The following is a 21,923-nucleotide window of genomic DNA, read 5'->3' as shown; positions in this document are numbered from 1 at the left end:
AGGGGCTTTTGATCTGCTCATCTGATTTTGCCATCTACGAAGCTGACCTGTGGTCTAGTTATGTGCGCAGAATGACTTAAGGCTGCCAGCCGCCTGGTGGGACATTCCTGGAGCATGAGGGTGCCCACCTCTGTGGTGGAGAATTTCGGAAGGCAGGTCAGCAGGGATATGATGCCATACAGTCATAGAGTCATAGAATCATAGACTTAAATCTGCACAGCCAGTCAGAAACTCTGCTAAGCGAAAGCCCTACCTGGCCCTACCCATTTTCTAAAAACTCAAAGCGAGCACCCCTAAAGGGGTTGGTCAGTGCCATGGGGCTCATGGTCCCCACATTGGGGACCCCTGGACTAGACCATCATTGTCCGTTATGTTTAGTGGGAAGAAAAAGAAGAAAGATCAACACTCAGCTACTTCCTGTTTGCAGGTGGAAGAGGTCAAGGCCCTGCTGCCTTCACTCCTGGCAAGTCTGGAGGAGACTGAAGGCCGAGTGGTCACTGAGGGCCTCGTTGCCATCCAGAACCTCTTGAAGTTCATGCACCGGAACGACATAGTCAGCCTCGCCGAGAAACTGCTTCCGTTGTTCAACTCTGTAAGATATGAGACATCTGGTTGTGGGGTTGCCTTCTGCTCCATGACTTTGGAATTTCCATTATGGTCCCCTGTTTGGCTGCATCCCACTCCAATCCCTGTTTCCAAGGTCCCTTCTCTGAGACAGCCAAAGGGAGAACATGACGGCCAGCTTGGTCATCTGGGCTCTCCCAATTGAGAGGATCACGTCCTTTCTCTTGTGTGAGCTCTTCAGATATAGAGGTGAGACCAGGAGAGGGCACAAAGGGTAGAGCATGGAAGTCCAGCAAAGCTGTTGAAACCAACAATGCCGACCTCACGCACACAACCATCCTCTTCCAAACAGTCCAGCAGGTGACCAGACCGTTCCACGCCTGGTTCTGCCACTCGCCATGAATCCATACCTCTTCCTTCCTCGTTGGATGGATTCCTACAGTTCACAGTTTCACTCCCATTGGAGGAGACAAGCACATCAACCGGGAAGAGCTGTGGCTCAGGGGTAGAGAATCTGCTTGGCAGGCGGAAGGTTCCAGGTTCAATCCCCAGCATATGTCCCGGCCCGACCTCTGCGTTCAGCAGAGGCCAATTTACTGGAGGTCCCTGGCCCCTCAATGACACGGCTGGCCTCCACTCGGGCCAGGGCCTTTACGGCTCTGGCTCCGGCCTGGTGGAACACTGTCCCTCCAGCTGTCCGGACCCTGCGGGACCTTGGGGATTTCCGCAGGGCCTGTAGGACCGAGTTGTTCCACCGGGCCTTTGGAGAGACCAGCCGCTGACGGTGCCTCTGCCCCCCCCCCTCTGATTACAGGGGTCCCTAACATCATCGGGACCCATTATTCCTTTCTGGGGAGGGTTGTATAGGGATTTGTGGGACATGGTTTTATAATGTAACTGTTTTAAATTGTACATATGGTATGTTTTTTATATATATATAATATTTTATATTGTTCACTGCCCTGAGCCCTTCGGGGATAGGGCGGTATATTAAATCTAATAAATAACAATAACAATAACAACAACAAACCAGTAAAGGTGGTCCCAGTGGTGATCGGCACACTGGGTGCAGTGCCTAAATGTAAGGAATTCCATAGAAGCAGAAATAAAAGGCTCTTTGGTGAAAAAGACCGTTTATTCAGACATCTTAGAAAGCTCAAGTACACGCAGTGGCAGGAATGACACTTCCCGCCAGAAGCACAGGTTATAACTCTATTCACCCCATCCCCCTTCCTGCTTCCCATGGGAACGGAGTCCTCATCTCCCGCGCAGATATAAAGTCTCCGCCGATGAAGCTGGCCCATCGCCCGGGCTGTGGAATGCACTCAAGGTTACTTTACCATCAACACCATTGAAACCTTTACACTCTGCCTCTTTAAAGAAGACCCTCCCCCCAGGTTTATGCGAAAGGTGCGTGGAAAGCAGAAATAAGGGCGGGGCGCCAATATTTTCGAATAAACCCATTGATTATACCCAGAGGAATATCCCACCCAAGAGACTAAATATTGCAAGCTGCCATGCGATTAAAGCGTAGAGTCCAGGATGGCGCCAATTTCAGAGTGCTTGTGGCCATCAATAATAGTCGGTGGGGCCTCTCCGGCGGGTCGTACAGGCATCGGAAGGAGCCTCCTTGAGCAAGCTGGAATGGAAGACAGGATGAATGTTACTAAAGAGAGTTAGGCAAATCCAATCGGGCAGTGACATCATTAATCACTTTAGTAATTTGAAAAGGTCCCACGAATCTTTGCCAAGTTTGGAAAATTTTATGCACGCCTCTGAGATTTTTGGTAGACAAATACACCCAAGCTACCACACGCAGAGGGAAATGGAAGCGTGTTTATCCGCTTGCAGCTTTTGGGAGTCCTTAGCCTGTTGTGGGCATGGTCTGGACCGATTTCCCACCCTCGGCTAGGGATGAAATCCATTGTTGAAACTCTGGAGGGTCCAAAGCTGTCGCTGGTAGTTGTGGCAACGTATGGGAAGGAGCCACCAGACACAATTTCAAAGGGGGTTTTGTACTCGCTATGAACCGCATTGTTATAGGCGCATTCGGCAAACGGAATAAGCTCGCACCAATTGTCTTGGTGGTAGTTGGTGTAACAACGTGAAATACTGCTCTAGGGTTCGCTTCGCTCTCTCCGCCTCACCGGCCACTTTGAACGTGGTAGGGGCGGCGACTACGTGGGCGGCCCCCAACAACCCCAAAAAAACTTCCAGAACTTCTTTGAAATGAATTGGGGTCATGGGTCGGAGAGACCACCTTAACGTGGGGCGGAATGTAGACGGTAAACGTGTTGAATGAACAGCCGTACAACTTAGGAGCCGGAGGGGATGGAAGCACACGGAATAAAATGGGCTTGTTTAGAAAATAAGTCCACCACCACCCACAAAACCGTGGTTGCCATGACTTTCGGGCAAATCTGTAATAAAATCCATGGAGATGACTTCCCAAGGGCGGAGGCCACCGAGAGGTTTCAACAGCCCATGGGGCTTTCCCGAATGGTTTTGGCTTCTGCACAAACCGAAAGCAACCCTTAATATACCTCAATGTCCTTATGCATTGCGGCGCCACCAGAACTGACGGGCGGGCCAAATGCAGAGTTTTCAGAAAGCCAAAATGTCCAGCCGAAGGGCATCGCGGGCAGGCTTCAAGAACCTGCTTGGCGGAGGGGGGGGAGGTCACGCACCAACATTCCCTCCGCCAAACTCCATTCTCCAAACGCAATTGGGAGTCACTTTCCTCCGCTGGAGGCTCATGCAGCCCCGGCCTCCTCGAAGTTCCCGCAGGAAAGGAGAGACGAGACTAGGAATGGGCGGTGGAGGAGGAGTGGACGTTTGAGATCGGGTGACAGCCAGCCCCAACTGGGAGGGGAGAGAACAGTGCTGGAATGTCTCGTAAGGCAGCTCCACCCCTCCTCGGTAGGGCGAGAGCCGCCAGCCAGTTTATTGGTTTTCCGGGAAAAAATGGACTGTAAAAGAGAAACGAGAAAAGAAATTGGCTCCAACGGAGTTGTTTCGGCGGACATCTTGAGGGGGGAAAGAGCTGCCAGGTTTTGTGATCCGACCAAACCTGAAAGGGGTGTTTAGCCCTCCAGCCAGTGGCTGCCAAGTGGAGAGTGCTACTTTGATGGCCGCAGTCTCTTTATCCCCTACAGTCCAGTTGAGTTCAGCACCAGAGAATTTCTTAGATAAATAAGCACACGGAACCAGCCTACCATCTTTATTTTTCTGCAACAGGGCTGCCCCTAAGTGCTTTGTCCGAGGCATCCAATGAACCACAAACGGAGATCTTGGGTCAGGGTGCTTTAGGATAGGTTCGGTGGTAAAAGCAGACTTTAAGAGTTGAAAGGCTGTTTGACACTCTTCAGACCAGGAAAGGGGGCCCCGGCTTGGCGGACAGTGGATCTTTACCTTTAGTGCGAAGAGGTCCGTGGAGAGGGAGAGTCAGTTCAGCATAATCGGGGTATAAAGTCACGATAGAAATTAGCAAAACCAAGAAAAGATTGGAGTTCTTTTAGCGGTTGGTGGGGGCAGGCCATTGGAGGACCGCGTACAATTTTAGCAGGATCCATTTTCAAGCCCTCGGCCAGATCCGGTAACCCAAATAGTCAATGGAGGTCTGGTGAAAACAGCATTTGGAGAGTTTGGCAAAGAGAGAGTTGTCGAAACAAGCTGCTTCAATACCTCGAACCAATGTTTCATGCTCTTCTATGGTTTGTGAATAAATTAAAAGCGCCATCTAAGTATACCACAACTCCCTTTGTACAATAAATCATGGAGAACTTACTGATAAGGGCCATAAAAGCCCGGGGCCCCACTTAACCCGAATGGCATTATCAAGCATTCAAACTGTCCAAACTTTGTGTTAAACGCAGATCAAGTGTTCATAGCCTTCAGCAATTCTTGACCCTGTAGTAAGCTTCTCTCAAGTCCAATTTAGTAAAATGCGCCCTTTGCCGAAAGTGCATCTAAAAGGTCCTTGATCAAAGGCAAAGGATATTTATTGGACAGGGAGACCGCATTGAGACCTCGATAATCTGTGCAAAGCGTAAAGACCCATCTTTTCTTTTTTTACAAAACAAAACGGAGCAGCGCGGTGTGTGTGTTGGTAGTTCGCCGTATGAACCTCCGCGATGGTTCTTGTCCAAGAAGGCACGGGCTCCTTTCTCCTCATTGGGACTCATAATGTAGATTCTACCTTTGGGCAGTTGCTCTGGTTGTATAACGATTTTGCAGTCAGTGTCTCTATGGGGTGGCAACTGATCGCATTCTTGCTCCTGAAAAAACTCTGGCTAGATCATGATACTCGGGTGGGATGCCAATAGAATCGGAGCAACGCTGAAGAAGCCAGGGAGGGGTGTGTCAGGAGAAGTTGGTTTTCCCCAATTCATGTATGTTCACCGCAGGAGGGTCAGTGAATTCCTAAGATCCGCTCTTTCCAAAGGAACTTTGGTTCATGTAACAATAACCATGGCATGCCCAAAACTATGGAGAGTTTAGCCACTGGCGCCAAAATAAAATCCAATTTTCTCCCAATGGTCGGGCGAACGGAGGAGAACCGGTTGTGTTTGAACTGGGCCGGTCCTTCGCTCGAGGGGCTGCCGCCCATTTGGGTGAATGGTATGGGCTTAGCCAGGAATTTGGTCCAGACCTAGCTCCTCTGCCACCCAATGATTAAGCAATGGGAGCAGCCAGAATCCACAAGCGGGCCGAGGCTATACGCGAAAGTATGTTTAGCCAAGGGCCAGAAACGCTTTGGACAGTAATGGGAGCTGCCTTCACTCACCGCCAGGGAGTCGGACCCATGTCCATGGGGTCTGAACAGCAAACAGCTGCTTCCCTCCTCTAGGTCGCCTTCGATGACCGCCTTTAGATGAGCCCGCCGGGGCGGCCCCGATGGCGTGGTGGTTTGGCAGATGGGGTGCGCGTGGCTGGAGCTGTTGGTTTTGTTTCTTCGACAGTTAGGCGGCTAGATGACCTGGTCCTCCGCAGTACAGACACAATCCCAGTCGGCGACGGTATCAGAGGTGGACTCGGTAAAGTGGCTGGGCTTGTCTTGGTGGGCTTATGGTAGGCTTCTGGCGGGGCGGCCTCCGCACGGTAGCCGTATTCCAAGGTTAGACGCCACCTGGGATCCCAATTGGATCCAATCAGCAATAGTGCCACGAGGAACCCAATTAAAAACACCGCTTTCACGCAGCTTCTGTCAGCCAACAGCATCCGAGAAGTATTCAGCATTTCATGCGCTCAGGCCACTCAGGAGGAGTCGAGCAGCCGCCGCATCTAAATTCACGTGGCAAATTCTGCAAACCGTCGGCTGCCCCCCTCGATAGTTTTGATGGTGCGGATAGCCCTCATTTTCGCCGGATCTTGGAAGCGCTACTTCCTAAGGCTTGGAGGAATGCGGGCACCGCAAGGGAGTCTTCATCTTGTAAATCCAAAAGAGTCACTAACCAGTCGGTTGCCGGCCCCCCCAGGACGGCGCCGATGTCCCGCATTTTTTTCGCTCAGACCGGGTATAAATCATCATAGTCCTCCATGTGGGCATCAAGTTGCAAAATGAAGTAGGGAAGTTTGGAAGCCGGTCCCATCAAAACGGGCAGGTATTGGGGGCCTATAGTAACCCCTTTCCACGACTCTTGGCGCCGCAGGGCGGCGGTTGCACGGGCTGAGCAGGTTGGGCGGGCAGCGGTTGCACAGGGGCCGGAATCGGGGTGGAATCAATGCCGGTACGCTGGCGCTTGGGTGGCAGGACCCAGCAACGCTAGTTCCTCTGGCTCGGCAGTATTAGTAACAGCTGCAGACTCCTGACTTTGGGGCTTCCTGGTCTGCTGCCTCCTCAGTTCCTCTCCAATGCAGCCAGCCTTCTCTCCTTAAGGGTCAATGCATCCTGGCGCGCATGCAGAGCTGCTTTTCTCGCTCCAATTTAGCCAGTTCGTCCCGCTTAATAGCTGCAGTGAGCTCACTTTGGCGGGCGCTAGCGTCTGAACGCCGCTGGCTGCCAGCTGTAAATCCAGTCTGGAGGTTCCAGGACCTTATCATGGACTGACAGATTCTGGGCGATATTGCCGCTTGGAGCGCATCTTTGGCACGGGTCCAACTCGAAGTTGGACTTCATGCTGCTGTTCCCGTCCCTTCTGCAGGTTTTCGCCGCTTTAAGGTAACTGTGCCCGCTCCTCCTCCCATAGCTGGCGCTCACGGTTCCATGCTTCTGGGCATCCTCAGTCGCCCACTTCCTCATCCCAGTCCTCTCTCGATGGGAGAGGGAACAGATCCGGGCTGGGAATGCAGGCTTTCTTCGACTCTTCGCTCGCCTGGAAGCAGACATCGGAGACACCGTAGCCACCGTGGCTCCCCGGGCACCTCAGGTGCGGTCGCTGGCCCGATCAGGGGGTCCGATTGGAAGACGGGTACGGATACCCTCCCAATCCCAGGTTTAGTCCCAGTGTCCTTCGGATGGGCCCCAGTGCTGTGCCACGGTGGTTCTTTGGGAGCATCACCAAAATACGAGTCCAGGAATCGCTCAATGGACCTCCTGGGTTGCCGCATGAAAGGTGGTCAGGCCCGCCTCCTCCATGACAGGTTGCATCTGAGGTTTGTAATCCATTAAAACGGTAGAGATCCGATCCACAGGCCGATCCATAGACAGCGCCCCAAATCCACTCATGGGCGTAAGTCCCCATGGTCGCTGCCACGCCCCTCGCTCCAACGTGGAGTAAAGGAAGACTCGCTGCTGACACGCAGGACGGAAAGAGTCACCAGCGAGACCCGCTCTCCGCCGGGTTCCTCCAGATCCAGAAGGGAAAGGTCGGAGCCCTCTTTGGGGCTACCGCGACCTTCCTCGCAGAAAGCAACATTCAACCTCTCCATGCCGACACCAGAGGTCCACTGCACTAGGAATGTAGATGAATTAGGATTCCTGCCACAATGTAAGGAATTCCATAGAAGCAGAAATAAAAGGCTCTTGGTGAAAAAAGACCGTTTATTCAGACATCTTAGAAAGCGCAAGTACACGCAGTGGCAGGAATGACACTTCCCGCCAGAAGCACAGGTTATAACTCTATTCACCCCATCCCCTTCCTGCTTCCTCCCTATGGGAACGGAGTCCCTCATCTCCTCACAAGCAGATATAAAGTCTCCGCCGATGAAGCTGGCCCATCGCCCGGGCTGTGGAATGCACTCAAGGTTACTTTACCATCAACACCATTGAAACCTTTACACTAAAGACCTTGGACGGCACTTAAAAACAATCGGCGCTGACAAAATCACCATATGTCAGCTGCAAAAGGCCACCCTACTCGGCTCTGCACGCATTATTCGTCGATACGTCACACAGTCCTAGATGCTTGGGAAGTGTCCGACGTGGGATGTAATACACAATCCAGCATATTGATCTTGTTTGCTGTGTATAATTGTTTTTGTATCAATATAATAATAATAATAATAACAACAATAATAACAATAATAATAATAATCCTTAGTTAAAAGGACTGAGCAGCAAGTGAATGGGAAAGACCTCTGCCCAAGACCCTGGACAGCGGCTGCCAGTTTGTGTAGACAATACTGACCATGGTGTCTGATTCAATACAAGCCAGCTTCATGTCATGAGAATAAACCCAGGATTCAGGGAACAGATACCCTCCTCCATTTACCTACAGCAGAAACACCAACTTGAGTCTAAGAACTTTGGAAATGTGGTCAGGAGACACCTCGCTAGATGTCATTACATGTTGTCTGACAGTGATATTCTGCTTCATGCAGTGAGGGCCAGGTGGTTGGGTCAGTGAGGGTTAAATGTAGCGTTTGCTCAGTGAGGGCAAATAGTTGGTCAACGAAGGTTAAATGTAGGGGTTGCTCATTGAGGGCCAATAGTTAGCGAGAGAGGGTTAAATGTAGGGTTGCTCAGTAAGAACAAATGGTCAGTGAGGGTTCAACATAGAGCTTGCTCAGTGAAGGCAAATGTTGAGGGTTTAATGTAGCGGTTGCTCAGTGAGGGCCAATCGTAAATGTTAAATGCAGAGGATCGGTTGCTCAGAGAGGGCTTATATTTGGTTAGTGAGGGTTAAATGCAATGGCCAGTGTTGGTCAGTGATGACCAGACAGCAGTGGGAGCAGCTGGTCATCACTGGCCAAGTGTGGTTTTTTCCCCCATTGCAACCACCAAGTCATCTCGTCCTGTTCTGCTCTCGACCGGCAGTTTCTCTGGTTAAGATCTGGAGAGTCTATTGCGGGTTTTCTCGTTTGCAGGAAGACACCAAAGCACGCAGCTCTGCCATCAGCCTCTTTGCCGAGCTGCCCAATGTGGTGAAGAAAAAGGAGAAGTACCTCATTCAGGAGCAGGTGAGCCAGAGCCTGGTCCCGCTGCTCCTTCACCTGCAAGACGAGGAGCTGGAGGTGGTCAAGGTGAGTCCGAAAGCTCACCATTCCCTGATTTGGTTCAGGCCTTTGACCCATAGGGACCCCTCTGGTGGTTACCAGTCGGTGGTGGGCGAGGGTATGTGGGTGGGTCATGATGTTTTTAAGGAGCAGCAGTGGCGTAGTGGTTAAGAGCAGGTGTACTCCAATCTGGAGGAACCGGGTTTGATTCCCCGCTCTGCCGCTTGAGCTGCGGAGGCTTATCTGGTGAACCGGATTAGCCTGTGCACTCCAACACATGCCAGCTGGGTGACCTTGGGCTAGTCACAGTTCTTCTGAGCTCTCTAAGCCCCACCTACCTCACAGGGTGTTTGTTGTGAGGGGGGAAGGGAAAGCTTGCTCTAAGGCTCCCTTTGAGTTCTCTAAAGGAGAGAAAGTGGGATATAAATCCAAACTCCTCTTCTCCTCCTCCTCCTCCTCCTTCTCTTCTCCTTCTCCTCCTCCTCCTCCTCCTCCTCCTCCTTCTTCTCCTTCTCTTCTCCTTCTTCTCCTCCTCCTTCTCTTCTCTTCTCCTTCTCCTCCTCCTCCTTCTCCTTCTCCTTCTCCTCCTCCTCCTTCTTCTCCTTCTCTTCTCCTTCTCCTTCTCCTCCTCCTCCTCCTCCTCTCCTCCTCCTCCTCCTCCTTCTTCTCCTTCTTCTTCTTCTTCTTCTTCTTCTTCTTCTTCTTCTTCTTCTTCTTCTTCTTCTCCTTCTCCTTCTTCTTCTCCTTCTATGATGTTTTACTGTTGTTTTGGTTTTGTAAGCTGCCCTTTCATAAAGGGCAGGATATAAATCCCAACAAATGAATAAAATGAGCCCCATAACCTTACGTCTCAGGGTCTGCCAGGATTCCCCTGAGCCTGTTTTAACTCTGTTCTGCAGGGGTGCCAGGAAGCCCTCGCCCGGTGCTTCCGGTTTCTGGGGTGGGTCCTTCCAAAGAAGGTCACAAGCAAGAAGGCTTGGCACGACCACCCTGAAACTGCAGAGATCCTCTGCCGGCAAATTGTAAGTCCTCGTCCCTCCGTCTTGTGGAAAGGCTTGGGGTTTGTGTTGTGCCGTTCCCTTCTTCAGAGGAGGTGGGAGGGCAACTGAAATGCGGTAATTGACAGTCCCCACACTTATAATCCAACCGGTGGGTTTAAGCTTTGGATTCCAGCAGATGATTTTGATTTGGAGACCACCCAGGAAGTCCAGGGTTGCTACGCAGAGGCAGGCAACGGCATGTTTTTAGCCCTGATCTGGATGTCTTAGGATAGCCCGATTTCCTCAGATTTCAGCTGCGAAAAGGAGTTGGTCCTGGCTAGTCCTTGGATGGGAGACCACCCAGGAAGTCCAGGGTTGCCGTGGAGAGGCAGGCAATGGCAAACCACCTCTGTTCTTCTCTTGCCTTGAAAATCCTATGGGGCATATAAGTCAGCAGTGCTTTTACAACACTTCCCATCACCACCGTGCTGGTATGATTCCCCAGTGGCACATTACTCCAATTCCCGTGCTTGCTTGCTTTTTTATTTATTCATTCATTCATTCATTCATTCATTCATTCATTCATTCATTCATTCATTCATTCATTCATTCATTCATTCATTCATTCATTATACTTGTATACCGCCCTCCCCCGGGGGGCTCAGGGCGGTGAACAACAAAACATATAAATAGAGTACAAAATAAAATCCATAAATATCAGAATTAATTAAATAAATCATTAAAGAAATGGCTCTGTACACACTAAAACCAAACCCCATTAAAACCCCATTAAAAGCAGCGTACTAATACCAAAGTACAACAGATGGCAACCTACTAACGAATCCCCTAAGAGAGGGGGGAGGACGGCAGGATCCACCGATGTTAAGAAAGGGGGGGGAACCATCAGCGGCCGGCTGCCCCAAAGGCCCAGTGGAACAGCTCCGTCTTGCAGGTGTCATATGAGTGTCATTTAGAGCATAGGTGTCATTTAGAGCATAGGTGTCAAACTCGCGGCCCTCCAGATGTTATGGACTACAGTTCCCATCTTCCCCTGCCAGCATCATGCTGGCAGGGGATGATGGGAACTGTAGTCCATAACATCTGGAGGGCCACGAGTTTGACACCTGTGCTTTGGAGTGACCCATACGCCAGAATTTCGCATCTCTTGTCCCTAGCAGCCTTACAGCCTTTTTTTGCTGTTTAAGATGGACAATTGGGGCACATCTGGATCTCAGTCCAAGGATCTGTGTTGCCATCAGCATCTCTCCTGGCCCTGAGTTCAAGACACAGGGGAAATTCAGCAACCTGTGGCTATCCTACCCACTTAACACCCAGCCGGCAGTGGTATTTGGGGGAGGTCTCTTTCTGCCGGTCTCACGTGTTTGGTTTCTCTTCATCCTACTAGTCATGGAAGGTCAAGACTGTTCCGGCCATCTTGCTCCAGTGCCTGGACCACCTGCAGTGCCCGCAGATGTCAATCCGGAGAGCAGCGGCCATCTTTATTGGTAAGGAGAGGAAATGCAGCTATGGAAGCCTTCCCTCAGCAGGTCAGCCAATCTGAACCCCAAGCACTTAACTATGGCCAAGAAGCCAATGCAATACAACACAATACAACAACCTTTATTAGGCATATTAAAATAGGCTCCAGAGCGTTGCAGACATTTCTGAAGTACAAATCAAAAGTACATTCAAAACACAGACAGATAAACTGTGTCTAGCATTGGACGTTACTTAGAAAGTTCTGTCACTTGTAAAAGAAATTTTGCTACTTTTTCCAAGAGCACGGTCTCTGTATTATTTAACAAAAGCTCCACAACAGAGTTGTCAGAGTCTCCTTCAGGTTTGTCTAAGACCCGCCCAGGAGAGAAATTCCTAATGCCCACATATCTCGGACAGTCGAGTATAATGTGAGCAAGAGTCTCCACTTGGTTTTCACAGTGTGGACAGACCCGATCCTGGACAGGGGTAGACAGGTAGCGACCCTTTGTAATGGCCGATGGAAAAGTATTGCATCTGGCCCTTGTAATAATCCATCTCTGTTGGGGTTCAGTTAATAGTTCAAGATATTTGGCCATGTGCCCCTGTTCTGGTACTATTCCGACAGAAAGGGGTGAGCATGATTTATTTGCTTGCCCCCAACAAGATATGGTATTCCTGTTCTAGAAGTCTGCTTTTTAAGGTTTGCAGAATCTCTCTGGGTGACAGCATACAGAGATCTTCAATTATTAAACCTAGAGAGTAGATTTTTGATTTAAGAAGTTGATACCATTCGGAGGCAAATAGGTCTGGGCGCACAATATATGTTAAACTGCGCTCATCAGAGTTAAAACATAGTTTGATCCAATACTTGAATGTATTCAGCCATGCTCTTGTTTCAAGTAGGTTCTGACCAGTTTCTAAGCATAGTACAGCATATTGGCAAATAAGTTGTTGTTCGTTGGTTCTTTAGGGCAGGGGTCTGCAACCTGCTGCTCTGCAGATGTTCATGGACTACAATTCCCATCAGCCATGCTGGCAGGGGCTGATAGGATTTGTAGTCCAGGAACATCTGGAGAGCCACAGGTTGCAGGAAATTCCTGGTGACAGTTTTAGCAGTTTTTGTTGTCTTACATTTTCTGTGATCCGTATGGTTTTATTTCTTGAACCTAGAGCTTTCTGCCCAGCCCGGCTCTTCGCCATCCAGCAGTGTCGTTGAGACACTTTGCACAAGACTCTCTGAGAGCAGGAAATTTTCCAGCTATGTAGCAAGGTTCAAGTCCAGTCATGAGTTAGAGACCAAGAAGATCTTTGAGATATAGACTTTCAAGAGTCAAAGTTCTCTTCGTCAGAGAGGGAACTCCATCCCACCTTGTATCTGACAGATCAGGGGGCATCCATTGAAAATGCTGGGGGGAAGAATTAGGACTAATCAAAGGAAACACTTCTTCACGCAACGTGTGATTGGTGTTTGGAATATGCTGCCACAGGAGGTGGTGATGGCCACTCACCTGGATAGCTTTAAAAGGGGCTTGGACAGATTTATGGAGGAGAAGTCGATCTCTGGCTACCAATCTTGATCCTCCTTGATCTGAGGTTGCAAATGCCTTAGCAGACCAGGTGATCGGGAGCAGCAGCAGCAGAAGGCCATTGCTTTCACATCCTGCACGTGAGCTCCCAAAGGCACCTGGTGGGCCACTGCGAGTAACAGAGTGCTGGACTAGATGGACTCTTATGTTCTTATGACTCTTGAAAGCCCATATCTCCAAGATCTTGTTGACCTTCAAGGTGCCACTGGTCTTGAATCTGTCTCTTTTGCTGCAGGCCAACATGGCTACTCTGTGGTGGCGGGTCCTGATCTAATCCCTTCTTTTCAGGTTGTGTTGCCCAATGCGCAGAACCGGCTGTCATCACCCAAGAAAGGAAGGACTTGATATTTCTATGTAAGTGAGACCATTGGCCGCTCAGCCACAGTGAGCAGATCGTGGGGGTCAGAGAGATATTACGAGTCACCGGGCCAGGAAGCCGTGGACTAGAGCAGATCGGTCCTTTGTTATATACACCAAGAATGCTGTAACGTGCTTAATCTCAGGGTGTTTTTGCCAAGGGTCTGGAGATTTTAACTGGTGCAATATGAAGCCCATCATGGAGATCATGGCTGAGTAGGCAGTAAGGTGATTGGACTTGATGTATATCCAAACATTTCTCTAACATATTACATATTACCAATAATTAAATACTTACAAGTAAAAGACGAATATAAGAAATTATTTTCATATCTGCAATGTGAAAAAATAGACCAATGAAATTGAAAAATGAAGATAAGATGTTTCTGATTAAATTCCAAACTGAGGAAGTTAATTTTGGAAATTCCATATTCTTTTACTTTCCAATATTCTGTTTTTCTCTTCACCTTTTTTTCCTTCTCTTTATTCTCCAAACACTTCGGTCCTTTGTCAGTCTATCTAATGCTACTTTTGTCTTTCTATTTCCTTCACTTTATGATTCTATATGTGTTTTAATCTTGATATTTATTTATTTATTGGTTAGGTTTATATACCGCCCTCCCCCGGAGGGCTCAGGGCGGTGAACAACATGTAAAATAGAGCACATATATCAGATTAAAATCCGTTAAATATCGGTTAATACAGGCTCTAAAAAATAAACCCTACCCCATTAAAATGCAGCATTATTAAGATCAACATAAAAGATGGCACCTACTATCAATTCCCTTAAAAACCAAAAATATAAGTAAATGTAATTCCTATGTTCAAGAGACTATATTATTAAGTGCTAATGTATAAATGCTTATTATATTGGTTCTCTTGAAAAAATAATGGTAAGACTTCTGTAACTTTTGTCTCTTATCTATTATAATAAAATATATTATTTTTTAAAAAGGTGATTGGACTTGATGGCCCTCGGGGTCACTTCCAACTTTATGATTCTATGATGCTATGGCTCTATGACAGTGAGGGCGAACCTTTTCGAGACCGAGTGCCCAAACTGCAACCCAAAACCCAATTTATTTATCGCAAAGTGCCAGCACGGCAATTTAACCTGAATACTGAGGTTTTAGTTTAGAAAAAATGGTTGGCTCCGAGGCATGCGTTACTTGGGAGTAAGTTTGGTGGTAGAAGGTGGCTTTGCTTTGAAGCAACCGTGCAACACTTCCAATGGGTGAATCACGACTCTAAAAGGGTTTACTCAGAAGCAAGCCCCATTGCCAGCAACCGAGCTTACTCCCAGGTAAAGGATCACGCTTTAGTTCTTTGCATGAAAATCAGTGGGGTTTAATAGCGCTTAACAGGGTTACCTACACTGCTTCCCCAAAACTAGGTCTTAGGTTGAATGCTAATAATCAAGCCCAGCGGCCCAGGCCAGCCTAGATGTGTGTGTGGGGGGGGGGGGACTTTGTGCGTGCCCACAGAGAGGGCTCTGAGTGCCACCTCTGGCACCAGTGCCATAGGTTCGCCATCACTGCTCTATGATGCTATGGCTCTATATCATAGCATCATAGAATCATAGAGTTGGAAGTGACCCCGAGGGCCATCAAGTCCGATCACCGTACTGCCTACTCGCTGCCCAACTTTCACTGCCCAACTGTCACGCCCATTTCTGTTGCAGCTCTCCACAAACTGCAGGACGATCCAGATCCTTCCGTGCGCTTGACGGCCTTGCAAGCCACCCGGATGGTCCAGGAAGCTTGTGGGACCTTGCCCACCTTACTGAGAGGACAGCCCCCCCTGGGCCAACTTGGAAGCCAGGACAGGCAAGACAACGGCTCCGAGAGAGGGCAGTGGGACGTGGCGGATCCTGCGCTCAGCCACCAGTGGAACCCGGCCTTTCCCGTCTCCCACCGGATCGTGGCCAGCAGCGCCAAGAAGAGACCGCCGGGGCCATCCCGCCAAGCCTGATGCTGCCCCCCCTCGCTTGGGCAAAGTTCAGAAGAAGGCCCTGTTGTCCTTGTGCACGGCGCAATGCCCGACAGGGTCTGAAACCAGACAGAACTGGCTCCAGAAGCTCGAATCAAAGCAGGAAGAGAAACAGCCCCATTGTTGCTTTGTCAGAGGCAGGAGAGCGGGGGTCTGGCTCGAGCGGGGCCCTTCCGCTGGCCTCAGGAAGATGATGCTCTTCGCGCTCTGCCCGCCGGTTGTCCTGTTTCAGTCTCCTTTCCGTGAGCATCGGGAACTTCCAGGGTGCCTTCGCAAGTGAGTTTCCTCAGAGGAGAGCAAGCTAGGTAGGGCTGCCAACTCTCGACTGGGGAATTCCTGGAGATTTGGGGGGGCAGGATTTGTGGAGGGACCATAGTCCAGTATGATGTCTTAGAGCAGGAGTCTGCAATTGGCCACGCTATCAGGGGGCTGCTGGGAATTTATTTATTTATTTATTTATTTATTTATTTATCCATCCATCCATCCATCCATCCATCCATCCATCCATCCATCCATCCATCCATCCATCCATCCATCCATCCATCCATCCATCCATCCATCCATCCATCCATCCATCCATCCATCCATCCATCCATCCATCCATCCATCCATCCATCCATCCATCCATCCATCCATCCATCCATCCATCCATCCATCCATCTATCCATCCATCTATCCATCCATCTATCTATCTATCTATTAGATTTATAGGCCGCCTCACCCCCAAAGGGCTCGAGGCGGCTCACAATGCAGCTGTTCCAATAACAGCACATAAAATACATAACTAAAACTAACCACATTAAAACAAATTTCCACAGCAGCAATTTCTTAAAATTTAAATAACAAAGTTAAGAGCAAGGAAGATTAAAGACAGGCGCCCGATCAAAAAGGCTGGGAGGGGAAAGGCAGGGCCCAAGATGGAATCAAGGCCCTGCCAAGATGGAAAACTGGCAGCCTCAACGGGGGTCTGTAGATCCGCGGCCAGCCTCACCAAAGGCCCGGTGGAACAGCTCAGTCTTACAGGCCCTGCGGAACTCACCAAGGTCCCGCAGGGCCCGGACAGCTGGAGGGAGAGCGTTCCACCAGGCAGGGGCCAGAGCCGTAAAGGCCCTGGCCCAGGTCGAGGCCAGCCGCATTGTAGTCCATGAACATCTGGAGAGCCGCAGGTTGCACACCCCTGGGCTAGAACCTGAGGTGGGTGGGGTTTGGAGAGGCGAGGTTCTTCAGTGGGGTATAATTTATTTATTTTTATTTATTTTTTTCAATTCCTATCCCACCCTGTCCTCACAGGGCTCAGGGCGAGTCACCAGACAACATCGTATACAATGTTTACGACAGTTAAAATATCAACGACACAAATAGTAATGCCATTTAAAACAGTGACATTTCAGCATCAAACCAGACAATAAAACAGAGGGCGGCAGAAGTTGGAAATAAAGTCCTCTCCACCGCCATCTCCTTCCATCCCTGGTTTCTGAAGCGGCCATCTTCTCCAGGGGAGCTGTTCTTGTTTCCTGGAGCGCAGCGATAGCAGGAAATCTCCAGCTCCTTCCTGGAGGTTGGCAACACCAATTAGCAGGGATTACCGGCCGCTCTCCTGCAGCCAGCGCAGTTTGCCCACGATGCAAACCTCCCTGGTGATACCATTTTGAAAGGTGCCCAGGAAAAGCGTGACATGTGGGTCCCAGGTTGGAGGGCGTGTGTGTGTGTGGCATGCCTAGCTGTTCTTCTTTGCCCCCACCCCCAAACTCACAGATGGCGGCTAGGGGGGGGGGGACTTACCGCTGGATGAATTCCCTCCCCTTCCCGGTTCTGCTCTGAACTATTTCTAGCCCGCTTATCCCGCTGTCTCACCCCAAAGGGCTCTTGCTGCTGCACGCAACCCGTTAAGGAGATAAAAAAAAAATCCCCCCTGCCTGCCAGATATGTGGTATTAAAAATAAAGATCAACCTATCAGGAAGAGCAGCATGGAGAGCGATGGGGAGAAACGGGAGCCGGCCTGAATGTCTACGAGTCCCCCACCCTATGTGTGTGCATTTCATTTTTTTTCCTGCTGCAGTGTAGCATCTTCCATTTATCTCTGTTGAAGTTCATTTTGTTAGTGTGATCCAAAGTGCTGGTAGCAGCCACTGGTCATCCACGTGGACTCTGTAACGGTCGAATCAGCCTGTAGTAAAGAAGCTTTCAAGTTCTCCCAGAGCCTCTTTTTTGTTTACACCAGTGGTTCTCAACCTTCCTAATACCGTGACCATTTAATACAGTTCCTCATGTTGTGGTGACCCCCAACCCTAACATTTATCCATTTTACAGATGGAGAACACTGATGCAGAGAGGCGACCTCTGTGAAAGGGTTGTTTGACCCCCAAAGGGGTCGCAACCCCCAGGTTGAGAACTGCTGGTTTACACAAAAGTTCTCCCAGAACCTCTTTTTTGTTTACACAAAAGTTCTCCCAGAACCTCTTTTTTGTTTACACAAAAGTTCTCCCAGAACCTCTTTTTTGCTTACACAAAAGTTCTCCCAGAACCTTTTTTGTTTACTCAAAAGTTCTCCCAGAACCTCTTTTTTGTTTACACTTGTTACACAGTGTGTAACAGACTTCCCTCTGTGATACACCCTCTGAAGATGCCAGCCACAGATTCAGGCAAAACGTTAGGAACAAGATCCACCAGACCACGGCCACACAGCCCAGAAAACCCACCAGAACCAGTCTTTTTTGTTTGTTTGAACACGTCAGTCTTTTTTATACTACAGCACACATCTTTGATGTATTGCCTACTCTCACTGATAGAAGGTCTCCTGCCTGGTCCTTTTATCTGGAGTTGCCGGGAACTCAACCGGCGACCTTCTGCATGCCACGGAAATGCTCTTCCGCTGTGCCAAAGTGTCATGCCCTGGATCTGTAGACAATCAATAGACTCTGGATTTTTGAATCAGAAGCCTTTATTGACAGACATCGGATGGCATGGCCAGTTCTCGAAAACTGGGTCAGGGTAAAACCTTTTATCGGCCCAAGGCCTCCTCTCCTCCCCCTTCCCTCCTTCTCACCCCAAATCAAAGGCAGAGTGAAATAGGACAGGAATGTTACAACTGTTATTCTCGTCAAGGCCGGTGAGAAAGATAAGAGCAACGTCTGGCACTTGGACACCTCTACTTTGCTACATTGCACAGATCAAAGGAGAGTAAAGAAGTGAAAGTAAAGATCTATTAACATGACAGAGCCCCTCTGATGTCAGGACAGCTCCGCCTGATACACAGCTCCTTTATTTATTTTAACATCCAACTGGAACGTTTGCACACAGCATCTTGTTCATTTTGGTTGGCCTTTTCTTTGTTAAAAGAGCGTTTGGCCTCTCTTGTTTCCCCAAACCTGACTGATGGCTGCCCCCCGGTGGCAAATCAGGAGATAGCACCCAAGGTGATTTACCATCAAGTCTCAGCCCAACCACAAACTGGCAATCTGGACAGAGCCCAGGCTTGCCAACCTCCAGGTAGGGCCTGGAGATCTCCGGGAATTACAACTGACGTCCACACAATAGAAGAGAAGAAGAGTTTTTGATTTATATCCCCCCCTTTCTCTCCTGCAGGAGTCTCAAAGGGGCTTACAATCTCCTTGCCCTTCCCCCCTCACAACAAACACCCTGTGAGGTGAGTGGGGCTGAGAGAGCTCCGAGAAGCTGTGACTAGCCCAAGGTCACCCAGCTGGCGTATGTGGGAGTGTACAGCAGTCTGTTCCCCTGGAGGGTCAGCTGTATGGCACGATACCCTGTTGGGGTCACTCTCCAAGACCCCACCCCAGTATTTCCCTAATGGGAACTGGTAACTCTAAATCATTGGAGCAGTGGGCTCTTTAATACCCCAATTTTTCTACCTTGAAGAAATCTCAAAGCGGCTTGCAATCTCCTTCCCTTCCTGTCCCCGCAACTTTGTGAGGTAGGAGGGGGCTGAGAGAGTTCTGAGAGAACTGGGGCTGGCCCAAGGTCATTCAGCAGGCTTCATGTGGAGGAGCAGGGAAACAAATCCGGTTCACCAGATTAGAGTCCGTCGCTCATGTGGAAGAGAGGGGAATCTAACCCGGTTCTCCAGATTAGAGTCCACCTGCTCTTAACCACTACACCACGCTGTCTCTGATGCTGAGCTGCTCTTTTTCTGCTCATGAACACAAAGGCAAGCCAACAGCTACCACCTTCTCACTTCGTGATGCTGCTATGATGGAGCGTTCACTCTGGCACTGCTAGACCAGGAATCGCTATCTCTTTGAGCCTGCAGGCACCTTTGAAATTCTGACACACGGCCAGAGGTGGGATCCAGCAGGTTCTCACCAGTTCCTGAGAGTGGGTTACTCATTATTTGTGTGTGCCGAGAGGGGGTTGCTAATTGGGTCTGCTTTTCTGTTAGAAATTCCATTAGGTCCAAAAATCATCAAGTCCTGTTGTTTCCTGTGTGGCTGGTTAGCGAAGGTAGAAAACGGGATAATTCTCCCTGTTGGGCTGTTTTAAAAACATGTTTTAGAAATATGGTCAAGTTCCTTGTTTAAGGAAAGTCTCCTTCTTTTGATTTCTAGAAACAAAATTAAGTATTTGAAAGTATGAAGTATTTGACAGGCAGTCAATTAGAGGAGAAGTCATTGTTTCTGTTGGCAGCAGACGATAGGACTTGCTATGATGAGTTTAAATTATGGACAGAAAGATACCAGCTGGAAATTAGGAACTTTTTTTTTTACAGTAAGAGTTTTTTACAGTAACAGAGAAATTATTAATGCCCCGCCCCCGGAATGCCCAGCCACGCCCCCGTCATGCCCCGCCCAACCCCGTTGGCGCTACGCCACTGTTTGAATCCCACCACCATGGGAACCTGTTACTAAAATTTTTGGATCCCACCACTGCACACGGCGGTGTGGCACAACCACAAAATGGCTGCCGCAAGAGGCGGAGTGAAGTCACACCCCACCCTAACGTATCTAACGCTTTACCCAGCTCTGCTGCACAGAACGCCTTTGCACTCCTGCAACAGATTAGAAACCCCGCTGGACAAAAGCCCCACCTTGCCCCACCTACTTCCTAAAAACACTTGGGGGGCACCAGGAAAGATGTTCACAGGAGCCAGGGTGCCCCCACCCCCAGCACTAGGCTGGGGACCAATGAGCTAGTGGTGGGATCCAAAAATTTTAGTAACAGGTTCCCTCGCCAGCCCCCCCTCAGCAAAGGGGGCAGAGGCGTACCTAGGCAAACCTGAGCCCTGGGCAAAACCTGAGTTGGATGCCCCCCCCCCCATGGGCAGCCACCCCACCACGACCCCCAAACAATTTTTTGCACCAGGTCATTTCTAAATCATCATCACATTATAGAAAATGCCCCAACTCACAAATCTGAACACAGCAACGGTGAAACACACAGGTTCTTTGATAGAGACTGGTGTGATAAAAGGCACGAAAGGCTGAGAATCATTGAATTGCAGGACCTGGAAGGGATTAACCCAGTTCAGGGAGTGACATTATTAGTCGCAATTGCTATATGGAACCTTCACGTTCAAAGGCAGGATGCCTCTCAGGGAGGCGAGGGCGCAGAGGTGGAAAAGCGGACCCAATTAGTAACCCCCTCTCGGCACACACAAATAATCAGTAACCCCCTCTCGGGAACTGGTGAGAACCTGCTAGATCCCACCTCTGCTTTGGCCCCTTCCGCACATGCAGAGCAATGCACTTTCAATCCACTTTCAATGCACTTTGCAGCTGGATTTTACTGTGCGGAATAGCCAAATCCACTTGCAAACAATTGTGAAAGTGGATTGAAAGTGCATTGTTCTGCATGTGCGGAAGGGGTCTTTGGCATGGATGTCAGACTCACGAGAACTAGGGCTTTGGTCAGTGCAGACGTTTGTTAACGTATGCGCTGCTGTCTGTTTTCTGAAGCCGAGGATCTTGCCTCTGACCTGGGGCCAGGCAGAAGCTGTGGAGCGTGTCCTTTCAACTCTGCTTTTTTGCGTTCTAAACCGATACCTTTCCTCATTATCTTCAGGAATTTAGTCTCAGATGACCAACTGGGATAACCTTGCTCTTCTTCTTCTTTTCCCAGGAAAAGTTGCCAGAGACAGCCGGACGTCCCAGAAGACTGTGTCGATTTTAATCGTGTTTTTTTTAAAAAAATAAAGCTTCTACTTATTTTATGCTCACATCTATGTAACTTTGTTCTACTGCATCGACTGCCCTCTTAGCTCTTCCTCCCAGGAGGTTAAACGGTCCACAGAGAGCTCTTAACACGTTCGAAGCACAACAGCCCTGTAGGGTAGGCAAAACCTGGCCTGTTTGTCCAGGAAGCTCCAGGAATGGTTGGCGCCTGGACCCAAGTGTAACCCCAGCTAGACTGCCATCGTGGATTTCAGAGAACGCCTTCCACAATGACTCGTCTGAGAAGGAAGTCCTGAGGCACCTTGAAGACCAACATTTCAGTCTGAGCATCCTTGAGTGACAGCTCTCTTCTTCAGATAAATGCTCCTATGCATTAGAGCACAGGTGTCAAACTCGCGGCCCTCCAGATGTTATGGACTACAGTTCCCATCATGATGCTGGCAGGAGCTGATGGGAGCCGTAGTCT

The 21,923-nt window shown here is 49.4% G+C and overlaps 1 protein-coding gene across 1 annotated transcript in view; it reads left to right on the top strand.

Annotated features, from left to right (window-relative positions):
* The window catches only part of LOC125431897 (maestro heat-like repeat-containing protein family member 7), a 29,410-nt gene extending 7,911 nt beyond the window's left edge, over positions 1 to 21,499 (top strand). The window contains exons 5-11 of the mRNA XM_048495089.1: positions 428 to 592; positions 8,812 to 8,967; positions 9,840 to 9,962; positions 11,326 to 11,425; positions 13,274 to 13,339; positions 15,024 to 15,607; positions 21,405 to 21,499. Coding sequence (XP_048351046.1) covers positions 428 to 592; positions 8,812 to 8,967; positions 9,840 to 9,962; positions 11,326 to 11,425; positions 13,274 to 13,339; positions 15,024 to 15,313 — 900 coding nt within the window. The 3' untranslated portion in view covers positions 15,314 to 15,607; positions 21,405 to 21,499. The remainder of the gene's footprint in view (positions 1 to 427; positions 593 to 8,811; positions 8,968 to 9,839; positions 9,963 to 11,325; positions 11,426 to 13,273; positions 13,340 to 15,023; positions 15,608 to 21,404) is intronic.
* The last annotated feature ends 424 nt before the right edge of the window (positions 21,500 to 21,923 follow it).

Source organism: Sphaerodactylus townsendi, linkage group LG04, assembly GCF_021028975.2.
Source record: "Sphaerodactylus townsendi isolate TG3544 linkage group LG04, MPM_Stown_v2.3, whole genome shotgun sequence".
In the NCBI taxonomy this organism is placed as follows: domain Eukaryota; kingdom Metazoa; phylum Chordata; class Lepidosauria; order Squamata; family Sphaerodactylidae; genus Sphaerodactylus; species Sphaerodactylus townsendi.
This window is presented reverse-complemented; position numbering and strand designations above follow the sequence as displayed.